This window comes from Salvelinus fontinalis, unplaced genomic scaffold, assembly GCF_029448725.1.
Source record: "Salvelinus fontinalis isolate EN_2023a unplaced genomic scaffold, ASM2944872v1 scaffold_0008, whole genome shotgun sequence".
Taxonomy (NCBI): domain Eukaryota; kingdom Metazoa; phylum Chordata; class Actinopteri; order Salmoniformes; family Salmonidae; genus Salvelinus; species Salvelinus fontinalis.
In genome coordinates this window covers 38426-57500 of record NW_026600217.1, presented here as the reverse complement: position 1 = coordinate 57500, position 19075 = coordinate 38426, and the positions used below count along the sequence as shown (strand labels likewise).

General features: G+C 46.4%; 2 protein-coding genes across 2 annotated transcripts in view; both read left to right on the top strand.

Moving 5' to 3' along the window:
• LOC129842035 (cytosol aminopeptidase-like) overlaps nt 1-6219 on the top strand; it is a 22130-nt gene extending 15911 nt beyond the window's left edge. Inside the window, exons 13-15 of the mRNA XM_055910411.1 lie at nt 2171-2283; nt 2551-2653; nt 4895-6219. Of these exons, the coding sequence (XP_055766386.1) occupies nt 2171-2283; nt 2551-2653; nt 4895-4978 (300 nt within the window). The 3' untranslated portion in view covers nt 4979-6219. The remainder of the gene's footprint in view (nt 1-2170; nt 2284-2550; nt 2654-4894) is intronic.
• A 119-nt stretch (nt 6220-6338) lies between these two features.
• On the top strand, nt 6339-14086 carry LOC129842033 (mediator of RNA polymerase II transcription subunit 28-like). The gene is made up of 5 exons (XM_055910408.1): nt 6339-6564; nt 8109-8175; nt 8721-8833; nt 10413-10496; nt 11960-14086. Exons 1-5 carry the CDS (start codon nt 6406-6408, stop codon nt 12077-12079), a joined length of 543 nt encoding a protein of 180 aa, XP_055766383.1. The 5' UTR covers nt 6339-6405; the 3' UTR covers nt 12080-14086.
• The last annotated feature ends 4989 nt before the right edge of the window (nt 14087-19075 follow it).

Below are 19075 nucleotides of genomic sequence, written 5' to 3'. Positions count from 1 at the left end.
AAGCTGTGAGTCCTTCTGGGTAAATCTCTAAAAGCGATTACAGCTGTGAGTCCTTCTGGGTAAATCTCTAAAAGCGATTACAGCTGTGAGTCTTTCTGGGTAAATCTCTAAAAGCGATTACAGCTGTGAGTCCTTCTGGGTAAATCTCTAAAAGCGATTACAGCTGTGAGTCTTTCTGGGTAAATCTCTAAAAGCTGCGAGTCTTTCTGGGTAAATCTCTAAAAGCTGTGAGTCTTTCTGGGTAAATCTCTAAAAGCTTTCCACTCCTGGATTGTTCAAAATTTTCCCATTTTATTATTTTCAAAACTGCTTCAAGCTCTGTCAAATTGGTTTGTTGATCGTTGCTAGAAAACCATTTTCAGGTCAGACCATATATTTAAGTAACTGTTGAAAGGTGAATTAATCTCCCAGTGTCTGGTGAAAAGCAGACTGAACCAGGTTTTAATAAAGGATTTTGTTTATCTCCATTCTGTTTCTTTTTTATCCTGAAAAACTCCCCAGTCCTTAACTTCTCTGGGACGGTAGCGTCCCACTTGGCCAAAAGCCAGAAAACACGCAGAGCGTCAAATTCAAATATATTACTATAAAAATCAATCTTTCATGAAATCACACATGAAAGACACCAAATTAAAGCTACACTTGTTGTGAATCCAGCCAACATGTCTGATTTCAAAAAGGATTTACGGCGAAAGCACACCAAACGATTATGTTAGCTCAGGACACAGGAAAACACAGCCATTTACCCAGCAAAAATCACAAAAAGCAGAAATAGAGATAAAATGAATCACTAACCTTTGATGATCTTCATCAGATGGCACTCATAGGACTTCATGTTACACAATACATATATGTTTTGTTTATGTCTAAGTAGCTACTTTTTGCTAGCATGTTTAGTGCACGTGTCCAAACGCTCGCGCAGATGCAGGCGAACTCGGACGAAAACTTCAAAAAGTGATATTACAGGTCGAATAAACTGGTCAAAGTAAGTAGAGAATCTTCAGGATGTTGTTATCAGAACCAATAACGTTCCAACCGGAGCGTTTTTGTCTACAGAGAAACACATGGCCATCTCATGACTAGCGCGCGTGACCAGGAACTAGCATTCTGCCAGACCAATGACTGAAACACCTCCCATCTGGCCCCACATCACACTAGAGGCTTCATTCCACGTTCTACCGACTGTTGCCATCTAGTGGAAGGCGTAGGAAGTGCAAACAGATCCATATATTACAGGGAATTGAATAGGCGATGAGTTGAACATGACCAGTCTCAGAATTCTCACTTCCTGTTTGGATTTTTTCTCAGGTTTTTGCCTGCTATATGAGTTCTGTTATACTCACAGACATCATTCAAACAGTTTTAGAAATTTCAGAGTGTTTTCTATCCAATAGTAATAATAATATGCATATATTAGTATCTGGGACAGAGTAGGAGGCAGTTCACTATGAGCACCAATTCATCCAAAAGTGAAAATGCTGCCCCCTATATCAAAGAAGTAAGACCAGTGTGGTAACAGGGTGTCTCTCTGATAGGCCAGTGTGGTAACAGGGTGTCTCTCTGATAGGCCAGTGTGGTAACAGGGTGTCTCTCTGATAGGCCAGTGTGGTAACAGGGTGTCTCTCTGATAGGCCAGTGTGGTAACAGGGTGTCTCTCTGATAGGCCAGTGTGGTAACAGGGTGTCTCTCTGATAGGCCAGTGTGGTAACAGGGTGTCTCTGATAGGCCAGTGTGGTAACAGGGTGTCTCTCTGATAGGCCAGTGTGGTAACAGGGTGTCTCTCTGATAGGCCAGTGTGGTAACAGGGTGTCTCTCTGATAGGCCAGTGTGGTAACAGGGTGTCTCTCTGATAGGCCAGTGTGGTAACAGGGTGTCTCTCTGATAGGCCAGTGTGGTAACAGGGTGTCTCTCTGATAGGCCAGTGTGGTAACAGGGTGTCTCTCTGATAGGCCAGTGTGGTAACAGGGTGTCTCTCTGATAGGCCAGTGTGGTAACAGGGTGTCTCTCTGATAGGCCAGTGTGGTAACAGGGTGTCTCTCTGATAGGCCAGTGTGGTAACAGGGTGTCTCTCTGATAGGCCAGTGTGGTAACAGGGTGTCTCTCTGATAGGCCAGTGTGGTAACAGGGTGTCTCTCTGATAGGCCAGTGTGGTAACAGGGTGTCTCTCTGATAGGCCAGTGTGGTAACAGGGGACCGGGTGTGGAGGATGCCATTGTTTCAACATTACACCAGACAGGTCACTGACTGCCAGCTGGCCGACCTCAACAACGTGGGCAAGTACAGCCGGTAAGAACACACACACACACACACACACACACACACACACACACACACACACACACACACACACACACACACACAGAGACCATCTAGAAACAACCCTAAACAACTTCAGTGTTAATGCCATGTTACCTGTGTGTGTGTGTGTGTGTGTGTGTGTGTGTGTGTGTGTGTGTGTGTGTGTGTGTGTGTGTGTGTGTGTGTGTGTGTGTGTGTGTGTGTGTGTGTGACCTGTGTGTGTGTGACCTGTGTGTGTGTGACCTGTGTGTGTAGTTCTGGCGGAGCCTGCACGGCGGCAGCGTTTCTGAGGGAGTTTGTGACGGCCCCTCATTGGGCGCACCTGGACATCGCCGGGGTGATGACCAATAAGGACGAGGTACGGTAGTCTTCTGGAACATTGATCTCAGAGCTGTTTTACCAGGTTCGTCTCATTGAAATATCTTTTGCAAAAGAGACCTGGCCAAAATAGCAGCACACAAAGTTTAAAACATGTACAGCGTAAAACAATACAGTTTAAAGGTTTACTTTGGGGGGCGGAAACGCTAAAATAATAACTTTAATCTGTAGAACTGATCAATGCAGCATCATACCAGGTCAGTTCATCCTTAAAAACTGAAACAAATGAAGAAGAAGATATTTGGCTGCAGAAGTGCCATTTCGTATTGACCTCGGGCCGCCGACAGGGTGAGGACCAGCGGACTGCTGGCCGGGGAACATCCCGCTTCCTGTGAAATGACATCACATACTGGAGGAGTTACTGGCTAGCTACAGTGGCTAGCTTTGCTAACGAACTAGCTACGACACATCAACACATACTGGAGGAGTTACTGGCTAGCTACAGTGGCTAGCTTTGCTAACGAACAGCGACACATACTGGAGGAGTTACTGGCTAGCTACAGTGGCTAGCTTTGCTAACGAACATCAACACATACTGGAGGAGTAACTGGCTAGCTACAGTGGCTAGCTTTGCTAACGAACAGCGACACATACCGGAGGAGTTACTGGCTAGCTACAGTGGCTAGCTTTGCTAACGAACATCAACACATACTGGAGGAGTTACTGGCTAGCTACAGTGGCTAGCTTAGCTTACGACACATCAACACATACTGGAGGAGTTACTGGCTAGCTACAGTGGCTAGCTTAGCTTACGACACATCAACACACTGGAGGAGTTACTGGCTAGCTACAGTGGCTAGCTTAGCTTACGACACATCAACACATACTGGAGGAGTTACTGGCTAGCTACAGTGGCTAGCTTTGCTAACGAACATCAACACATACTGGAGGAGTAACTGGCTAGCTACAGTGGCTAGCTTTGCTAACGAACATCAACACATACTGGAGGAGTAACTGGCTAGCTACAGTGGCTAGCTTTGCTAACGAACTAGCTATGACACATCAACACATACTGGAGGAGTTACTGGCTAGCTACAGTGGCTAGCTTTGCTAACGAACTAGCTATGAAACATCAACACATACTGGAGGAGTTACTGGCTAGCTACAGTGGCTAGCTTTGCTAACGAACTAGCTATGACACATCAACACATACTGGAGGAGTTACTGGCTAGCTACAGTGGCTAGCTTTGCTAACGAACATCAACACATACTGGAGGAGTTACTGGCTAGCTACAGTGGCTAGCTTTGCTAACGAACATCAACACATACTGGAGGAGGTACTGGCTAGCTACAGTGGCTAGCTTTGCTAACGAACATCGACACATACTGGAGGAGTTACTGGCTAGCTACAGTGGCTAGCTTTGCTAACGAACATCAACACATACTGGAGGAGGTACTGGCTAGCTACAGTGGCTAGCTTTGCTAACGAACATCGACACATACTGGAGGAGTTACTGGCTAGCTACAGTGGCTAGCTTTGCTAACGAACATCAACACATACTGGAGGAGTTACTGGCTAGCTACAGTGGCTAGCTTAGCTTACGACACATCAACACATACTGGAGGAGTTACTGGCTAGCTACAGTGGCTAGCTTTGCTAACGAACAGCGACACATACTGGAGGGTGTTACTGGCTAGCTACAGTGGCTAGCTTTGCTAACGAACATCAACACATACTGGAGGAGTAACTGGCTAGCTACAGTGGCTAGCTTTGCTAACGAACATCAACACATACTGGAGGAGTTACTTACTGGCTAGCTAATGAACTAGCTATGTCGGTCGCGGCGCGGCGCGCATGATCAGAATGTCACATCTGCTTCTGTTAGTTCTAGAAGCAGAAGTTTAGCAAGTTTAGCTCACAATCCCTTCTGTTAGTGTTCTAGAACCATGATGATCACAACCCCTTCTGTTAGTGTTCTAGAACCATGATGATCACAACCCCTTCTGGTGGTGTTCTAGAACCATGATGATCACAATCCCTTCTGTTAGTGTTCTAGAACCATGATGATCACAATCCCTTCTGTTAGTGTTCTAGAACCATGATGATCACAACCCCTTCTGTTAGTGTTCTAGAACCATGATGATCACAACCCCTTCTGGTGGTGTTCTAGAACCATGATGATCACAATCCCTTCTGTTAGTGTTCTAGAACCATGATGATCACAATCCCTTCTGTTAGTGTTCTAGAAGTGATTCTCTCTCACTGTTTGTCTCTGTCCAGGTTCCCTACCTGAAGAAAGGAATGTCTGGGCGACCGACACGAACACTGGTAGAGTTCGCTGCTGGACTGGCCAACCAAGCCTGAAGACACACACACCACATCTACACACACGGAGCTGGCTGGAGAAGGATTATTCTGTAGAGACAGAGACTGTGGTACTGTGTAGAATCACAGGTTGCTTCCCAAGTAGCACCCTATTCCCTACCCATTGGACTGGTCAAAAGTAGTGCACTACCCACAGGACTGGTGAAAAGTAGTGCACTATATATATAGGGAATAGGCCCTTTTTGTCCACTACCCATTGAACTGGTCTAAAGTAGTGCACTATATAGGGAATAGGCCCTTTTTGTCCACTACCCATTGAACTGGTCTAAAGTAGTGCACTATATAGGGAATAGGGTTCTATAGGGTCCTGGTCTAAAGTAGTGCACTATATAGGGAATAGGGTTCTATAGGGCTCTGGTCTAAAGTAGTGCACTATATAGGGAATAGGGTTCCATAGGGCTCTGGTCTAAAGTAGTGCACTATGTAGGGAATAGGGTTCTATAGGGCTCTGGTCTAAAGTAGTGCACTATATAGGGAATAGGGCTCTAAAGTAGTGCACTATATATGGAATAGGGTTCTATAGGGCTCTGGTCTAAAGTAGTGCACTATATAGGGAATAGGGTTCCATAGGGCTCTGGTCTAAAGTAGTGCACTATATAGGGAATAGGGTTCCATTTGGGACGTATCCTGAGTTATCTGGTAGTAGCCTGTTGTGCATAGAGGGCTGAAGAGGACATTTCCACCCCCGTGCCCCCTCCCCCCGTGCCCCAGCACATGTAACTAAATCCCTCTCTAGCCTAGTTTATAGCCTACATACGTATGCATTGAGAAACTGAATTTTCATGTAAATGGACAAAGTATATCGTATCCTACCCTTACAAAAAAAGATTGCAGTCAGAGTGCAGTGTAACTGCATCCAAAATAAGTTATTTTTTACTGCAGTAATTTTGCAATTACTGTTTCCAAAATACCACTTGTCGACTGGAATCTTATTTTGTAACGGTAACTACAAGTAGCTATGCAAAATGTTGTTGCGTAGCAAAACTACGCAGCCCTGCAATTTATAACCGGATGCAAGAACGCTCTTTTGCGTAGCGTTCTTGCGTTACATACGTAGAGTAAAAACTAGGCTTCAGTGACAGTCAGTAAACCAACCTCTGTCCAGTAGTTGTGGGAGAAACGCTAATGCTGAATTTGGTATGCACTTATGCACACAAAAACTATAAAATATTATCATGTCATTTAAATAAAACACCAATAAAACCATTTTGGAGGATCAATGTGTCTTGTCACTATAACTGCATGTAAATGACAAATTGTTTTAATTGCAAAACATTTATTTTAATCAAACCTTTTTTTTTTATATATAGTCATTTAGTAGAACCTATTAAATTGGTCAGCCAGTGTGACATGTCCTGCGCACTGCGAGCAGCGGCATCACCGACTGGTACAAACAACCATTCAATATGTCTTCCTCCATGGGCAGCGGGATGTTCCCCGGCCAGCAGTCCGCTGGTCCTCACCCTGTCGGCGGCCCGGGTCAGCCGGGACTACTGTCTGGAGCTCCAGGGAACAGGGTCCAGGGCCCCAACACTCTGGTAGACGACCTAGAGGCTTCTTTCGAGGTACGAGAGCGACAACTCCACTGTCCTGGTGGACTAGCTAGCCAGCCGTGGTATAGCTAACGTAACGATACTAGCTATCTGTGGTATAGCTAACGTAATGATACTAGCTAGCCTAGCTACCCGTGGTATAGCTAACGTAACGATACTAGCTATCTGTGGTATAGCTAACGTAATGATACTAGCTAGCCTAGCTACCCGTGGTATAGCTAACGTAATGACACTAGCTAGCCTAGCTACCCGTGGTATAGCTAACGTAATGATACTAGCTAGCCTAGCTACCCGTGGTATAGCTAACGCAATGACACTAGCTAGCCTAGCTACCCGTGGTATAGCTAACGTAATGACACTAGCTAGCCTAGCTACCCGTGGTATAGCTAACGTAACGATACTAGCCTAGCCAGCCGTGGTATAGCTAAAGTAATGATACCAGCTAGCCTAGCCACCCGTGGTATAGCTAACGTTGTGATACTAGATAGCACATCACGCTACTGGTCTACTAGCTAGAAAACTGCTTACCAAAGACACTGTTGTATGTGGTTACTGCTCAGTATTTCAGTTAGGCACAAAGTTACCGTTCTTTTGAAATGTAACCAGCTACCTAAATGAAGCATAGCCGTTGGACTTGTCTGGCGTTACCGAAGCCAGCTAGTAGTCAGCTAGCTAACGTTACATTGTTGTTGTTGTGCAGAGCAGTGTCGTCTGCTGAGGGGACAACGGCTCATCGTAATGTCTGGCACAGAGCGAATGGCATCAAACACCTGGAAACCAAACCAATGTGTTCGATGTATTTAATACCATTTCATTGATTTACGCTCCAGACATCACTCGGAGCCCGTTCTCCCCAGTTAAGGTGCCATCAACCTGGGCTGCGAGCATAGTTTACGTCTCATGCTTTGCTGGGTTGCCTGGACATAACTAGCACTTTTATATGTAACTAAATGTAAATTTTCTATATTTTAGTGTAACGACCCTGGGTTTATAAGCGCGGAAATCGACTCTGCCGCTTGAGCATGCTTTTGGCGGCACAGTCGATAGCGCGCCGGACCTCGGGCTAGAAGGTCGAGGGTTCGAGACCTGCTCCCTGCCTGTTTCATTACAGTTATATCTAGCTAAGTACATGCATCTCTGGCCTGGCGTTACTGAAGCTAGCTAAGTACATGTATCTCTGGCCTGGCGTTACTGAAGCTAGCTAAGTACATGTATCTCTGGCCTGGCGTTACTGAAGCTAGCTAAGTACATGTATCTCTGGCCTGGCGTTACTGAAGCTAGCTAAGTACATGTATCTCTGGCCTGGCGTTACTGAAGCTAGCTAAGTACATGTATCTCTGGCCTGGCGTTACTGAAGCTAGCTAAGTACATGTATCTCTGGCCTGGCGTTACTGAAGCTAGCTAAGTACATGTATCTCTGGCCTGGCGTTACTGAAGCTAGCTAAGTACATGTATCTCTGGCCTGGCGTTACTGAAGCTAGCTAAGTACATGTATCTCTGGCCTGGCGTTACTGAAGCTAGTAGTGAACTGTTAACCAGTTGTCTTGTGTCAACAGGCTTGCTTTGCGTCCCTAGTGAGTCAAGACTATGTGAACGGAACCGACCAGGAGGAAATTCGGACAGGTGAGACCAGTAAAGTTTACAACTCAAACACGGCATCATATTCCCAGACAAGCTCCTAGGTGACCAACAACCATCCTCCTGGATAGCGACAGGGTATGCATGATTTTGCTCCAGGTCTGTTCTAACACCTGATTTAGTCAATCAGGGTCCAGATGAGCAGCTGGTTGGTAGAAGCAGGTGTTTTACAGCAGGGCTGTAGCAAAATCCTGCACACCCAGTAATTCAGAAGGAGGAGAGATGGCTAGCCTTGGGGCAGTTAGCTAGTTGCATTGTAAACAGTTTGAAACACATTCATTAAAAAACATATTTATTTCATTACTTTGTTTATCTAGCTCAAATTAACTGACTTGCATGTCTGTCTGTCTGTCTCTAACCTGTCTGTCTGTCTCTAACCTGTCTGTCTCTAACCTGTCTAACCTGTCTGTCTCTAACCTGTCTGTCTGTCTCTAACCTGTCTGTCTCTAACCTGTCTAACCTGTCTGTCTCTAACCTGTCTAACCTGTCTGTCTCTAACCTGTCTGTCTCTAACCTGTCTGTCTCCCCAGGAGTGGATCAGTGTATTCAGAAGTTTCTGGATGTCGCCAGACAGACAGAATGTTTCTTCCTGCAGAAGCGTCTTCAGTTATCAGTCCAGAAACCCGACCAGGTGGTCAAAGAGGTAGGTGATGCTGTATTCCAGGGCTATTCCATTCTTACCTGACCAGGTGGTCAAAGAGGTAGGTGATGCTGTATACAAGGACTAATCCATTCTTACCTGACCAGGTGGTCAAAGAGGTAGGTGATGCTGTATACCAGGACTATTCCATTCTTACCTGACCAGGTGGTCAAAGAGGTAGGTGATACTGTATACCAGGACTATTCCATTCTTACCTGACCAGGTGGTCAAAGAGGTAGGTGATGCTGTATTCCAGGGCTATTCCATTCTTACCTGACCAGGTGGTCAAAGAGGTAGGTGATACTGTATACCAGGACTATTCCATTCTTACCTGACCAGGTGGTCAAAGAGGTAGGTGATGCTGTATACAAGGACTAATCCATTCTTACCTGACCAGGTGGTCAAAGAGGTAGGTGATGCTGTATACCAGGACTATTCCATTCTTACCTGACCAGGTGGTCAAAGAGGTAGGTGATGCTGTATACCAGGACTAATCCATTCTTACCTGACCAGGTGGTCAAAGAGGTAGGTGATGCTGTATACCAGGACTATTCCATTCTTACCTGACCAGGTGGTCAAAGAGGTAGGTGATGCTGTATACCAGGACTATTCCATTCTTACCTGACCAGGTGGTCAAAGAGGTAGGTGATACTGTATACCAGGACTATTCCATTCTTACCTGACCAGGTGGTCAAAGAGGTAGGTGATGCTGTATACCAGGACTATTCCATTCTTACCTGACCAGGTGGTCAAAGAGGTAGGTGATGCTGTATACCAGGACTATTCCATTCTTACCTGACCAGGTGGTCAAAGAGGTAGGTGATACTGTATACCAGGACTATTCCATTCTTACCTGACCAGGTGGTCAAAGAGGTAGGTGATGCTGTATACCAGGACTATTCCATTCTTACCTGACCAGGTGGTCAAAGAGGTAGGTGATACTGTATACCAGGACTATTCCATTCTTACCTGACCAGGTGGTCAAAGAGGTAGGTGATGCTGTATACCAGGACTATTCCATTCTTACCTGACCAGGTGGTCAAAGAGGTAGGTGGTACTGTATACCAGGACTATTCCATTCTTACCCGACCAGCTTTGCTGTTCTACATGGTCATTTAATTGCACCCACCTGGTGTCCCAGGTCTAAACCAGTCCCTGATTAGAGGGAAACACCAGTGGAACTGGGTTCTGGTGAATTTGATGGCTCTATATGGAGCAGGGTGAAGTCGCCACTAGATGCTGATCATGGGTCAGTGTTACATTTTCCCCACTAATGGTTAATGTTAGGATTGTGGGAGGGGAAGCTGATCTTAGATCTGTGCCTAGGGGGGAAAATTCACCCTGGAGCTCTATGCTGGGGGAACTTCACCAGTATGGTGATATTCTGGTGTTAGGACAGCCTCCCTCTGCTGTTAACAGCTAGTCCCTCCTTCCTCTCCCTCCCTCCTCTCTCTCCCTCTCTTCTCTTCCTCTCTCTTCTCTTCCTCTCTCTTCTCTTCCTCTCTCTTCCTCTCTTCTCTCTCCCTCTCTCTTCTCCCTCTCCTCTCCCTCTCTCTTCTCCCTCCCTCTCTCTTCTCTCCAGGATGTGTCTGAGCTGCGGAATGAACTCCAGAGGAAAGAGCTGCTTGTCCAGAAACACCTGTCTAAGCTGCACCACTGGCAGCAGGTACGTCCTCCGTGACCCGGAAACCCATCAGTTCAGAAACACCTGTCTAAGCTGCACCACTGGCAGCAGGTACGTCCTCCGTGACCCGGAAACCCATCAGTTCAGAAACACCTGTCTAAGCTGCACCACTGGCAGCAGGTACGTCCTCCGTGACCCGGAAACCCATAAGTTGTTGAGGAGTGTGTAAATGTGTTAGTAGGAAAACAGAAGATAGTCCTCCCCTCCTCCATAAAGTCCTTTTGACCAGGAAGCAGAGTCCTCCCCTCCTTTTGACCAGGAAGCAGAGTTCTCTACTCCTCCATAACGTCCTTTTGACCAGGAAGCAGAGTACTCCCCTCCTCCATAGCCTCCTTTTGACCAGGAAGCAGAGTCTTCCCCTCCTCCATAGCCTCCTTTTGACCAGGAAGCAGAGTCTTCCTCTCCTCCATAGCATCCTTTTGACCAGGAAGCAGAGTCCTCCCCTCCTCCATAACATCCTTTTGACCAGGAAGCAGAGTCCTCCCCTCCTCCATAGCATCCTTTTGACCAGGAAGCAGAGTCCTCCCCTCCTCCATAACATCCTTTTGACCAGGAAGCAGAATCCTCCCCTCCTCCATAACATCCTTTTGACCAGGAAGCAGAGTCCTCCCCTCCTCCATAACATCATTTTGACCAGGAAGCAGAATCCTCCCCTCCTCCATAACATCCTTTTGACCAGGAAGCAGAGTCCTCCCCTCCTCCATAGCCTCCTTTTGACCAGGAAGCAGAGTTCTCCCCTCCTCCATAGCCTCCTTTTGACCAGGAAGCAGAGTCCTCCCCTCCTCCATAGCCTCCTTTTGACCAGGAAGCAGAGTCCTCCCCTCCTCCATAGCCTCCTTTTGACCAGGAAGCAGAATCCTCCCCTCCTCCATTTGGTCCTTTTGACCAGGAAGCACAAGTGTATCCTACATGAGTCCTTCACGGAAGACTTTTGAAATCTGACACCCCCCCCCTTTGTTTTCTGGGAGGAGAAACGATACGCTACTTATCCTTTTATCTAGAAATGTCTTGTACAACTAGTTACATTAGTCTGCCACTTTACACCTTTCATGTTGCGATCCTTTTATCTAGAAATGTCTTGTACAACTAGCTACATTAGTCTCACTATACACCTTTCATGTTGCGATCCACCCCTGGAATCATAATTTACCTGTGGAGGAGTCTCATTTCATACAAGCGTGTTTTAGTCCACTTTCCCTCCTCGCCGCCTCTCCTCGATTACCTTTGACCTTTTTGGAAAGGAGACGAGAGGGGGCGTAGGAGTTGAACAAATCTAATTGAGAAAAGGGCCATGGTCTCGTTTGCTGTCTCAGGATCCAGGAAGTGATGCGGCACTGTCTCATTCTGGTTTTGAATGGGCTTCAAGATTATATCAAATGAATGAGAATGCGGTCCCTTTAAGATATAACAGGTCTGTAGGTAATGTGTGTCTGTTGTGTTTTTAGGTTCTGGAGGATGTCAGTGTCCAGCATCGTAAACCGTCAGATCTCCCTCCACCTGGACCCCTGGCCTTCCTGGAACAGGCCTCAGCTAGTCTCCCCGCTGCACCCCTCAAACAGACCTAAAACATCTCTCTCCCTCCACCTGGACCCCTGGCCTTCCTGGAACAGGCCTCAGCTAGTCTCCCCGCTGCACCCCTCAAACAGACCTAAAACATCTCTCTCCCTCCACCTGGACCCCTGGCCTTCCTGGAACAGGCCTCAGCTAGTCTCCCCGCTGCACCCCTCAAACAGACCTAACACATCTCTCTCTTCTGGACAGTACATCATCTAGTCTCCCCCGCTGCACCCCTCAAACAGACCTAACACATCTCTCTCTTCTGGACAGTACATCATCTAGTCTCCCCCGCTGCACCCCTCAAACAGACCTAACACATCTCTCTCTCTCTTCTGGACAGTACATCATCTAGTCTCCCCGCTGCACCCCTCAAACAGACCTAACACATCTCTCTCTCTCTTCTGGACAGTACATCATCTAGTCTCCCCCGCTGCACCCCTCAAACAGACCTAACACATCTCTCTCTCTCTCTTCTGGACAGTACATCATCTAGTCTCCCCCGCTGCACCCCTCAAACAGACCTAACACATCTCTCTCTCTCTTCTGGACAGTACATCATCTAGTCTCCCCCGCTGCACCCCTCAAACAGACCTAACACATCTCTCTCTCTTCTGGACAGTACATCATCTAGTCTCCCCCGCTGCACCCCTCAAACAGACCTAACACATCTCTCTCTCTCTCTTCTGGACAGTACATCATCTAGTCTCCCCGCTGCACCCCTCAAACAGACCTAACACATCTCTCTCTCTCTTCTGGACAGTACATCATCTAGTCTCCCCCGCTGCACCCCTCAAACAGACCTAACACATCTCTCTCTTCTGGACAGTACATCATCTAGTCTCCCCCGCTGCACCCCTCAAACAGACCTAACACATCTCTCTCTCTCTTCTGGACAGTACATCATCTAGTCTCCCCCGCTGCACCCCTCAAACAGACCTAACACATCTCTCTCTCTCTCTTCTGGACAGTACATCATCTAGTCTCCCCGCTGCACCCCTCAAACAGACCTAACACATCTCTCTCTCTCTCTTCTGGACAGTACATCATCTAGTCTCCCCCGCTGCACCCCTCAAACAGACCTAACACATCTCTCTCTCTCTTCTGGACAGTACATCATCTAGTCTCCCCCGCTGCACCCCTCAAACAGACCTAACACATCTCTCTCTCTCTTCTGGACAGTACATCATCTAGTCTCCCCCGCTGCACCCCTCAAACAGACCTAACACATCTCTCTCTTCTGGACAGTACATCATCTAGTCTCCCCCGCTGCACCCCTCAAACAGACCTAACACATCTCTCTCTCTCTTCTGGACAGTACATCATCTAGTCTCCCCCGCTGCACCCCTCAAACAGACCTAACACATCTCTCTCTCTCTTCTGGACAGTACATCATCTAGTCTCCCCCGCTGCACCCCTCAAACAGACCTAACACATCTCTCTCTCTCTCTTCTGGACAGTACATCATCTAGTCTCCCCGCTGCACCCCTCAAACAGACCTAACACATCTCTCTCTCTTCTGGACAGTACATCATCTAGTCTCCCCCGCTGCACCCCTCAAACAGACCTAACACATCTCTCTCTTCTGGACAGTACATCATCTAGTCTCCCCCGCTGCACCCCTCAAACAGACCTAACACATCTCTCTCTCTCTTCTGGACAGTACATCATCTAGTCTCCCCCGCTGCACCCCTCAAACAGACCTAACACATCTCTCTCTTCTGGACAGTACATCATCTAGTCTCCCCCGCTGCACCCCTCAAACAGACCTAACACATCTCTCTCTTCTGGACAGTACATCATCTAGTCTCCCCGCTGCACCCCTCAAACAGACCTAACACATCTCTCTCTCTCTTCTGGACAGTACATCATCTAGTCTCCCCCGCTGCACCCCTCAAACAGACCTAACACATCTCTCTCTCTCTTCTGGACAGTACATCATCTTTGTTTTCTTTTTGACTTGTAAATATTTCTGAGTCTGTTTTTGTCCTGACAGAATAAATGTGTTTGGATCAGAACACCAGTTGTTTTGTCCTGACAGAATAAATGAGTTTGGATCAGAACACCAGTTGTTTTGTCCTGACAGAATAAATGAGTTTGGATCAGAACACCAGTTGTTTTGTCCTGACAGAATAAATGAGTTTGGATCAGAACACCACCAGTTGTTTTGTCCTGACAGAATAAATGAGTTTGGATCAGAACACCACCAGTTGTTTTGTCCTGACAGAATAAATGAGTTTGGATCAGAACACCACCAGTTGTTTTATCCTGACAGAATAAATGAGTTTGGATCAGAACACCAGTTGTTTTATCCTGACAGAATAAATGAGTTTGGATGAGAACACCAGTTGTTTTATCCTGACAGAATAAATGAGTTTGGATCAGAACACCACCAGTTGTTTTGTCCTGACAGAATAAATGAGTTTGGATCAGAACACCACCAGTTGTTTTGTCCTGACAGAATAAATGAGTTTGGATCAGAACACTACCAGTTGTTTTGTCCTGACAGAATAAATGAGTTTGGCTCAGAACACCAGTTGTTTTGTCCTGACAGAATAAATGAGTTTGGCTCAGAACACCAGTTGTTTTGTCCTGACAGAATAAATGAGTTTGGCTCAGAACACCAGTTGTTTTGTCCTGACAGAATAAATGAGATGGATCAGAACACCAGTTGTTTTGTCCTGACAGAATAAATGAGTTTGGATCAGAACACCACCAGTTGTTTTTGTCCTGACAGAATAAATGAGTTTGGATCAGAACACCACCAGTTGTTTTTGTCCTGACAGAATAAATGAGTTTGGATCAGAACACCAGTTGTTTTGTCCTGACAGAATAAATGAGTTTGGATCAGAACACCAGTTGTTTTTGTCCTGACAGAATAAATGAGTTTGGATCAGAACACCACCAGTTGTTTTGTCCTGACAGAATAAATGAGTTTGGATCAGAACACCAGTTGTTTTGTCCTGACAGAATAAATGAGTTTGGATCAGAACACCACCAGTTGGTTTGTCCTGACAGAATAAATGAGTTTGGATCAGAACACCACCAGTTGTTTGGTTTTAGTTAGTTAAAATTTGTTTTTAAATGATTTACCATCTTTTTAGTTAGTCTTTGTCAAGGTGCCAATAATTTGAGGCGACGACATTATGGACGCACTTTGACCTGACAGTGAACGAGAGAATTGGTTTATGTGACTGTATAGATCTTGTGATGGCACTATTCAACAGTTTGATTAGTTCAGGTGTATTACTGCTGGGTTAGAACCAACATGTGCTGCATCAGGTATGTTACTGCTGGGTTAGAACCAACATGTGCTGCATCAGGTATGTTACTGCTGGGTTAGAACCAACGTCCTGCATCAGGTGTATTACTGTTGGATTAGAACCAACATGTCCTGCATCAGGTGTATTACTGCTGGGTTAGAACCAACATGTGCTGCATCAGGTGTATTACTGCTGGGTTAGAACAAACATGTGCTGCATCAGGTGTATTACTGCTGGGTTAGAACCAACATGTGCTGCATCAGGTGTATTACTGCTGGGTTAGAACCAACATGTGCTGCTTCAGGTGTGTTACTGCTGGGTTAGAACCAACATGTGCTGCATCAGGTAGGTTACTGTTGGGTTAGAACCAACATGTGCTGCATCAGGTAGCTTACTGCTGGGTTAGAACCAACATACATCAGGTATGTTACTGCTGGGTTAGAACCAACATGTGCTGCATCAGGTAGCTTACTGCTGGGTTAGAACCAACATACATCAGGTATGTTACTGCTGGGTTAGAACCAACATACATCAGGTGTATTACTGCTGGGTTAGAACCAACATGCTGCATCAGGTATGTTACTGCTGGCTTAGAACCAACATGTGCTGCATCAGGTGTATTACTGCTGGGTTAGAACCAACACGTGCTGCATCAGGTATGTTACTGCTGGGTTAGAACCAACATGTGCTGCATTAGGTGTATTACTGCTGGGTTAGAACCAACATGTGCTGCATTAGGTGTATTACTGCTGGGTTAGAACTAACATGTGCTGCATCAGGTGTATTACTGCTGGGTTAGAACCAACATGTGCTGCATCAGGTATGTTACTGCTGGGTTAGAACCAACATGTGCTGCATCAGGTGTATTACTGCTGGGTTAGAACCAACATGTGCTGCATCAGGTGTATTACTGCTGGGTTAGAACCAACATGTGCTGCATCAGGTGTATTACTGCTGGGTTAGAACCAACATGTGCTGCATCAGGTGTTTTACTGCTGGGTTATAACAAACATGTGCTGCATCAGGTATGTTACTGCTGGGTTAGAACCAACATGTGCTGCATCAGGTATGTTACTGCTGGGTTAGAACCAACATGTGCTGCATCAGGTGTATTACTGCTGGGTTAGAACCAACATGTGCTGCATCAGGTATGTTACTGCTGGGTTAGAACCAACATGTGCTGCATCAGGTATGTTACTGCTGGGTTAGAACCAACATGTGCTGCATCAGGTGTATTACTGCTGGGTTAGAACCAACATGTGCTGCATCAGGTGTATTACTGCTGGGTTAGAACCAACATGTGCTGCATCAGATATGTTACTGCTGGGTTAGAACCAACATGTGCTGCATCAGGTGTATTACTGCTGGGTTAGAACCAACATGTGCTGCACCAGGTATGTTATTGCTGGGTTAGAACCAATATGTGCTGCATCAGGTAGGTTACTGCTGGGTTAGAACCAACATGTGCTGCATCAGGTGTATTACTGCTGGGTTAGAACCAACATGTGCTGCATCAGGTATGTTACTGCTGGGCTAGAACCAACATGTGCTGCATCAGGTAGGTTACTGTTGGGTTAGAACCAACATGTGCTGCGTCAGGTGTATTACTGCTGGGTTAGAACCAATATGTGCTGCATCAGGTGTATTACTGCTGGGTTAGAACCAACATGTGCTGCATCAGGTGTATTACTGCTGGGTTAGAACCAACATGTGCTGCATCAGGTGTATTACTGCTGGGTTAGAACCAACATGTGCTGCACCAGGTATGTTATTGCTGGGTTAGAACCAACATGTGCTGCATCAGGTAGGTTACTGCTGGGTTAGAACCAACATGTGCTGCATCAGGTGTATTACTGCTGGGTTAGAACCAACATGTGCTGCATCAGGTAGGTTACTGCTGGGTTAGAACCAACATGTGCTGCATCAGGTATGTTACTGCTGGGTTAGAACCAACATGTGCTGCATCAGGTATGTTACTGCTGGGTTAGAACCAACGTCCTGCATCAGGTGTATTACTGTTGGATTAGAACCAACATGTCCTGCATCAGGTGTATTACTGCTGGGTTAGAACCAACATGTGCTGCATCAGGTGTATTACTGCTGGGTTAGAACAAACATGTGCTGCATCAGGTGTATTACTGCTGGGTTAGAACCAACATGTGCTGCATCAGGTGTATTACTGCTGGGTTAGAACCAACATGTGCTGCTTCAGGTGTGTTACTGCTGGGTTAGAACCAACATGTGCTGCATCAGGTAGGTTACTGTTGGGTTAGAACCAACATGTGCTGCATCAGGTAGCTTACTGCTGGGTTAGAACCAACATACATCAGGTATGTTACTGCTGGGTTAGAACCAACATGTGCTGCATCAGGTAGCTTACTGCTGGGTTAGAACCAACATACATCAGGTATGTTACTGCTGGGTTAGAACCAACATACATCAGGTGTATTACTGCTGGGTTAGAACCAACATGCTGCATCAGGTATGTTACTGCTGGCTTAGAACCAACATGTGCTGCATCAGGTGTATTACTGCTGGGTTAGAACCAACACGTGCTGCATCAGGTATGTTACTGCTGGGTTAGAACCAACATGTGCTGCATTAGGTGTATTACTGCTGGGTTAGAACCAACATGTGCTGCATTAGGTGTATTACTGCTGGGTTAGAACTAACATGTGCTGCATCAGGTGTATTACTGCTGGGTTAGAACCAACATGTGCTGCATCAGGTATGTTACTGCTGGGTTAGAACCAACATGTGCTGCATCAGGTGTATTACTGCTGGGTTAGAACCAACATGTGCTGCATCAGGTGTATTACTGCTGGGTTAGAACCAACATGTGCTGCATCAGGTGTATTACTGCTGGGTTAGAACCAACATGTGCTGCATCAGGTGTTTTACTGCTGGGTTATAACAAACATGTGCTGCATCAGGTATGTTACTGCTGGGTTAGAACCAACATGTGCTGCATCAGGTATGTTACTGCTGGGTTAGAACCAACATGTGCTGCATCAGGTGTATTACTGCTGGGTTAGAACCAACATGTGCTGCATCAGGTATGTTACTGCTGGGTTAGAACCAACATGTGCTGCATCAGGTATGTTACTGCTGGGTTAGAACCAACATGTGCTGCATCAGGTGTATTACTGCTGGGTTAGAACCAACATGTGCTGCATCAGGTGTATTACTGCTGGGTTAGAACCAACATGTGCTGCATCAGATATGTTACTGCTGGGTTAGAACCAACATGTGCTGCGTCAGGTAGGTTACTGCTGGGTTAGAACCAACATGTGCTGCGTCAGGTATGTTACTGCTGGGTTAGAACCAACATGTGCTGCATCAGGTATGTTACTGCTGGGTTAGAACCAACATGTGCTGCATCAGGTAGTTTACTGCTGGGTTAGAACCAACATGCTGCATCAGGTGTATTACTGCTGCGTTAGAACCAACATATGCTGCATCAGGTGTATTACTGCTGGGTTAGAACCAACATGTGCTGCATAATGGGCCTGGTCCAATATGGATCTCCCTGGTTGGGGAGAGAGAGAGACCAATGGACACCTCTGTTATTCTTTGTAAAGTTCGCTGGTTACAGAACACACACCCACCACCCCATCCTCTCTCCTCCTACTGTCTCTATAACGCTCTGACGTTATGAAAGCCCTGCTGCTCGCTGATTGGTCGTTGCTTTAGGAACTCCGCGTCTCACTATCATCACTCCATTCCCAGGGCCAATCAGAGCGC

What these genes read in the sequence shown, in the direction of transcription:
- LOC129842033 (XM_055910408.1), top strand. Translation starts at nt 6,406, where the DNA reads ATGTCTTCCTCCATGGGCAGCGGGATGTTCCCCGGCCAGCAGTCCGCT. An exon ending in CCGACCAGGTGGTCAAAGAG is followed by an intron (nt 8,834 to 10,412) that starts GTAGGTGATGCT and finishes TCTTCTCTCCAG; the next exon opens with GATGTGTCTGAGCTGCGGAA. An exon ending in AGCTGCACCACTGGCAGCAG is followed by an intron (nt 10,497 to 11,959) that starts GTACGTCCTCCG and finishes TTGTGTTTTTAG; the next exon opens with GTTCTGGAGGATGTCAGTGT.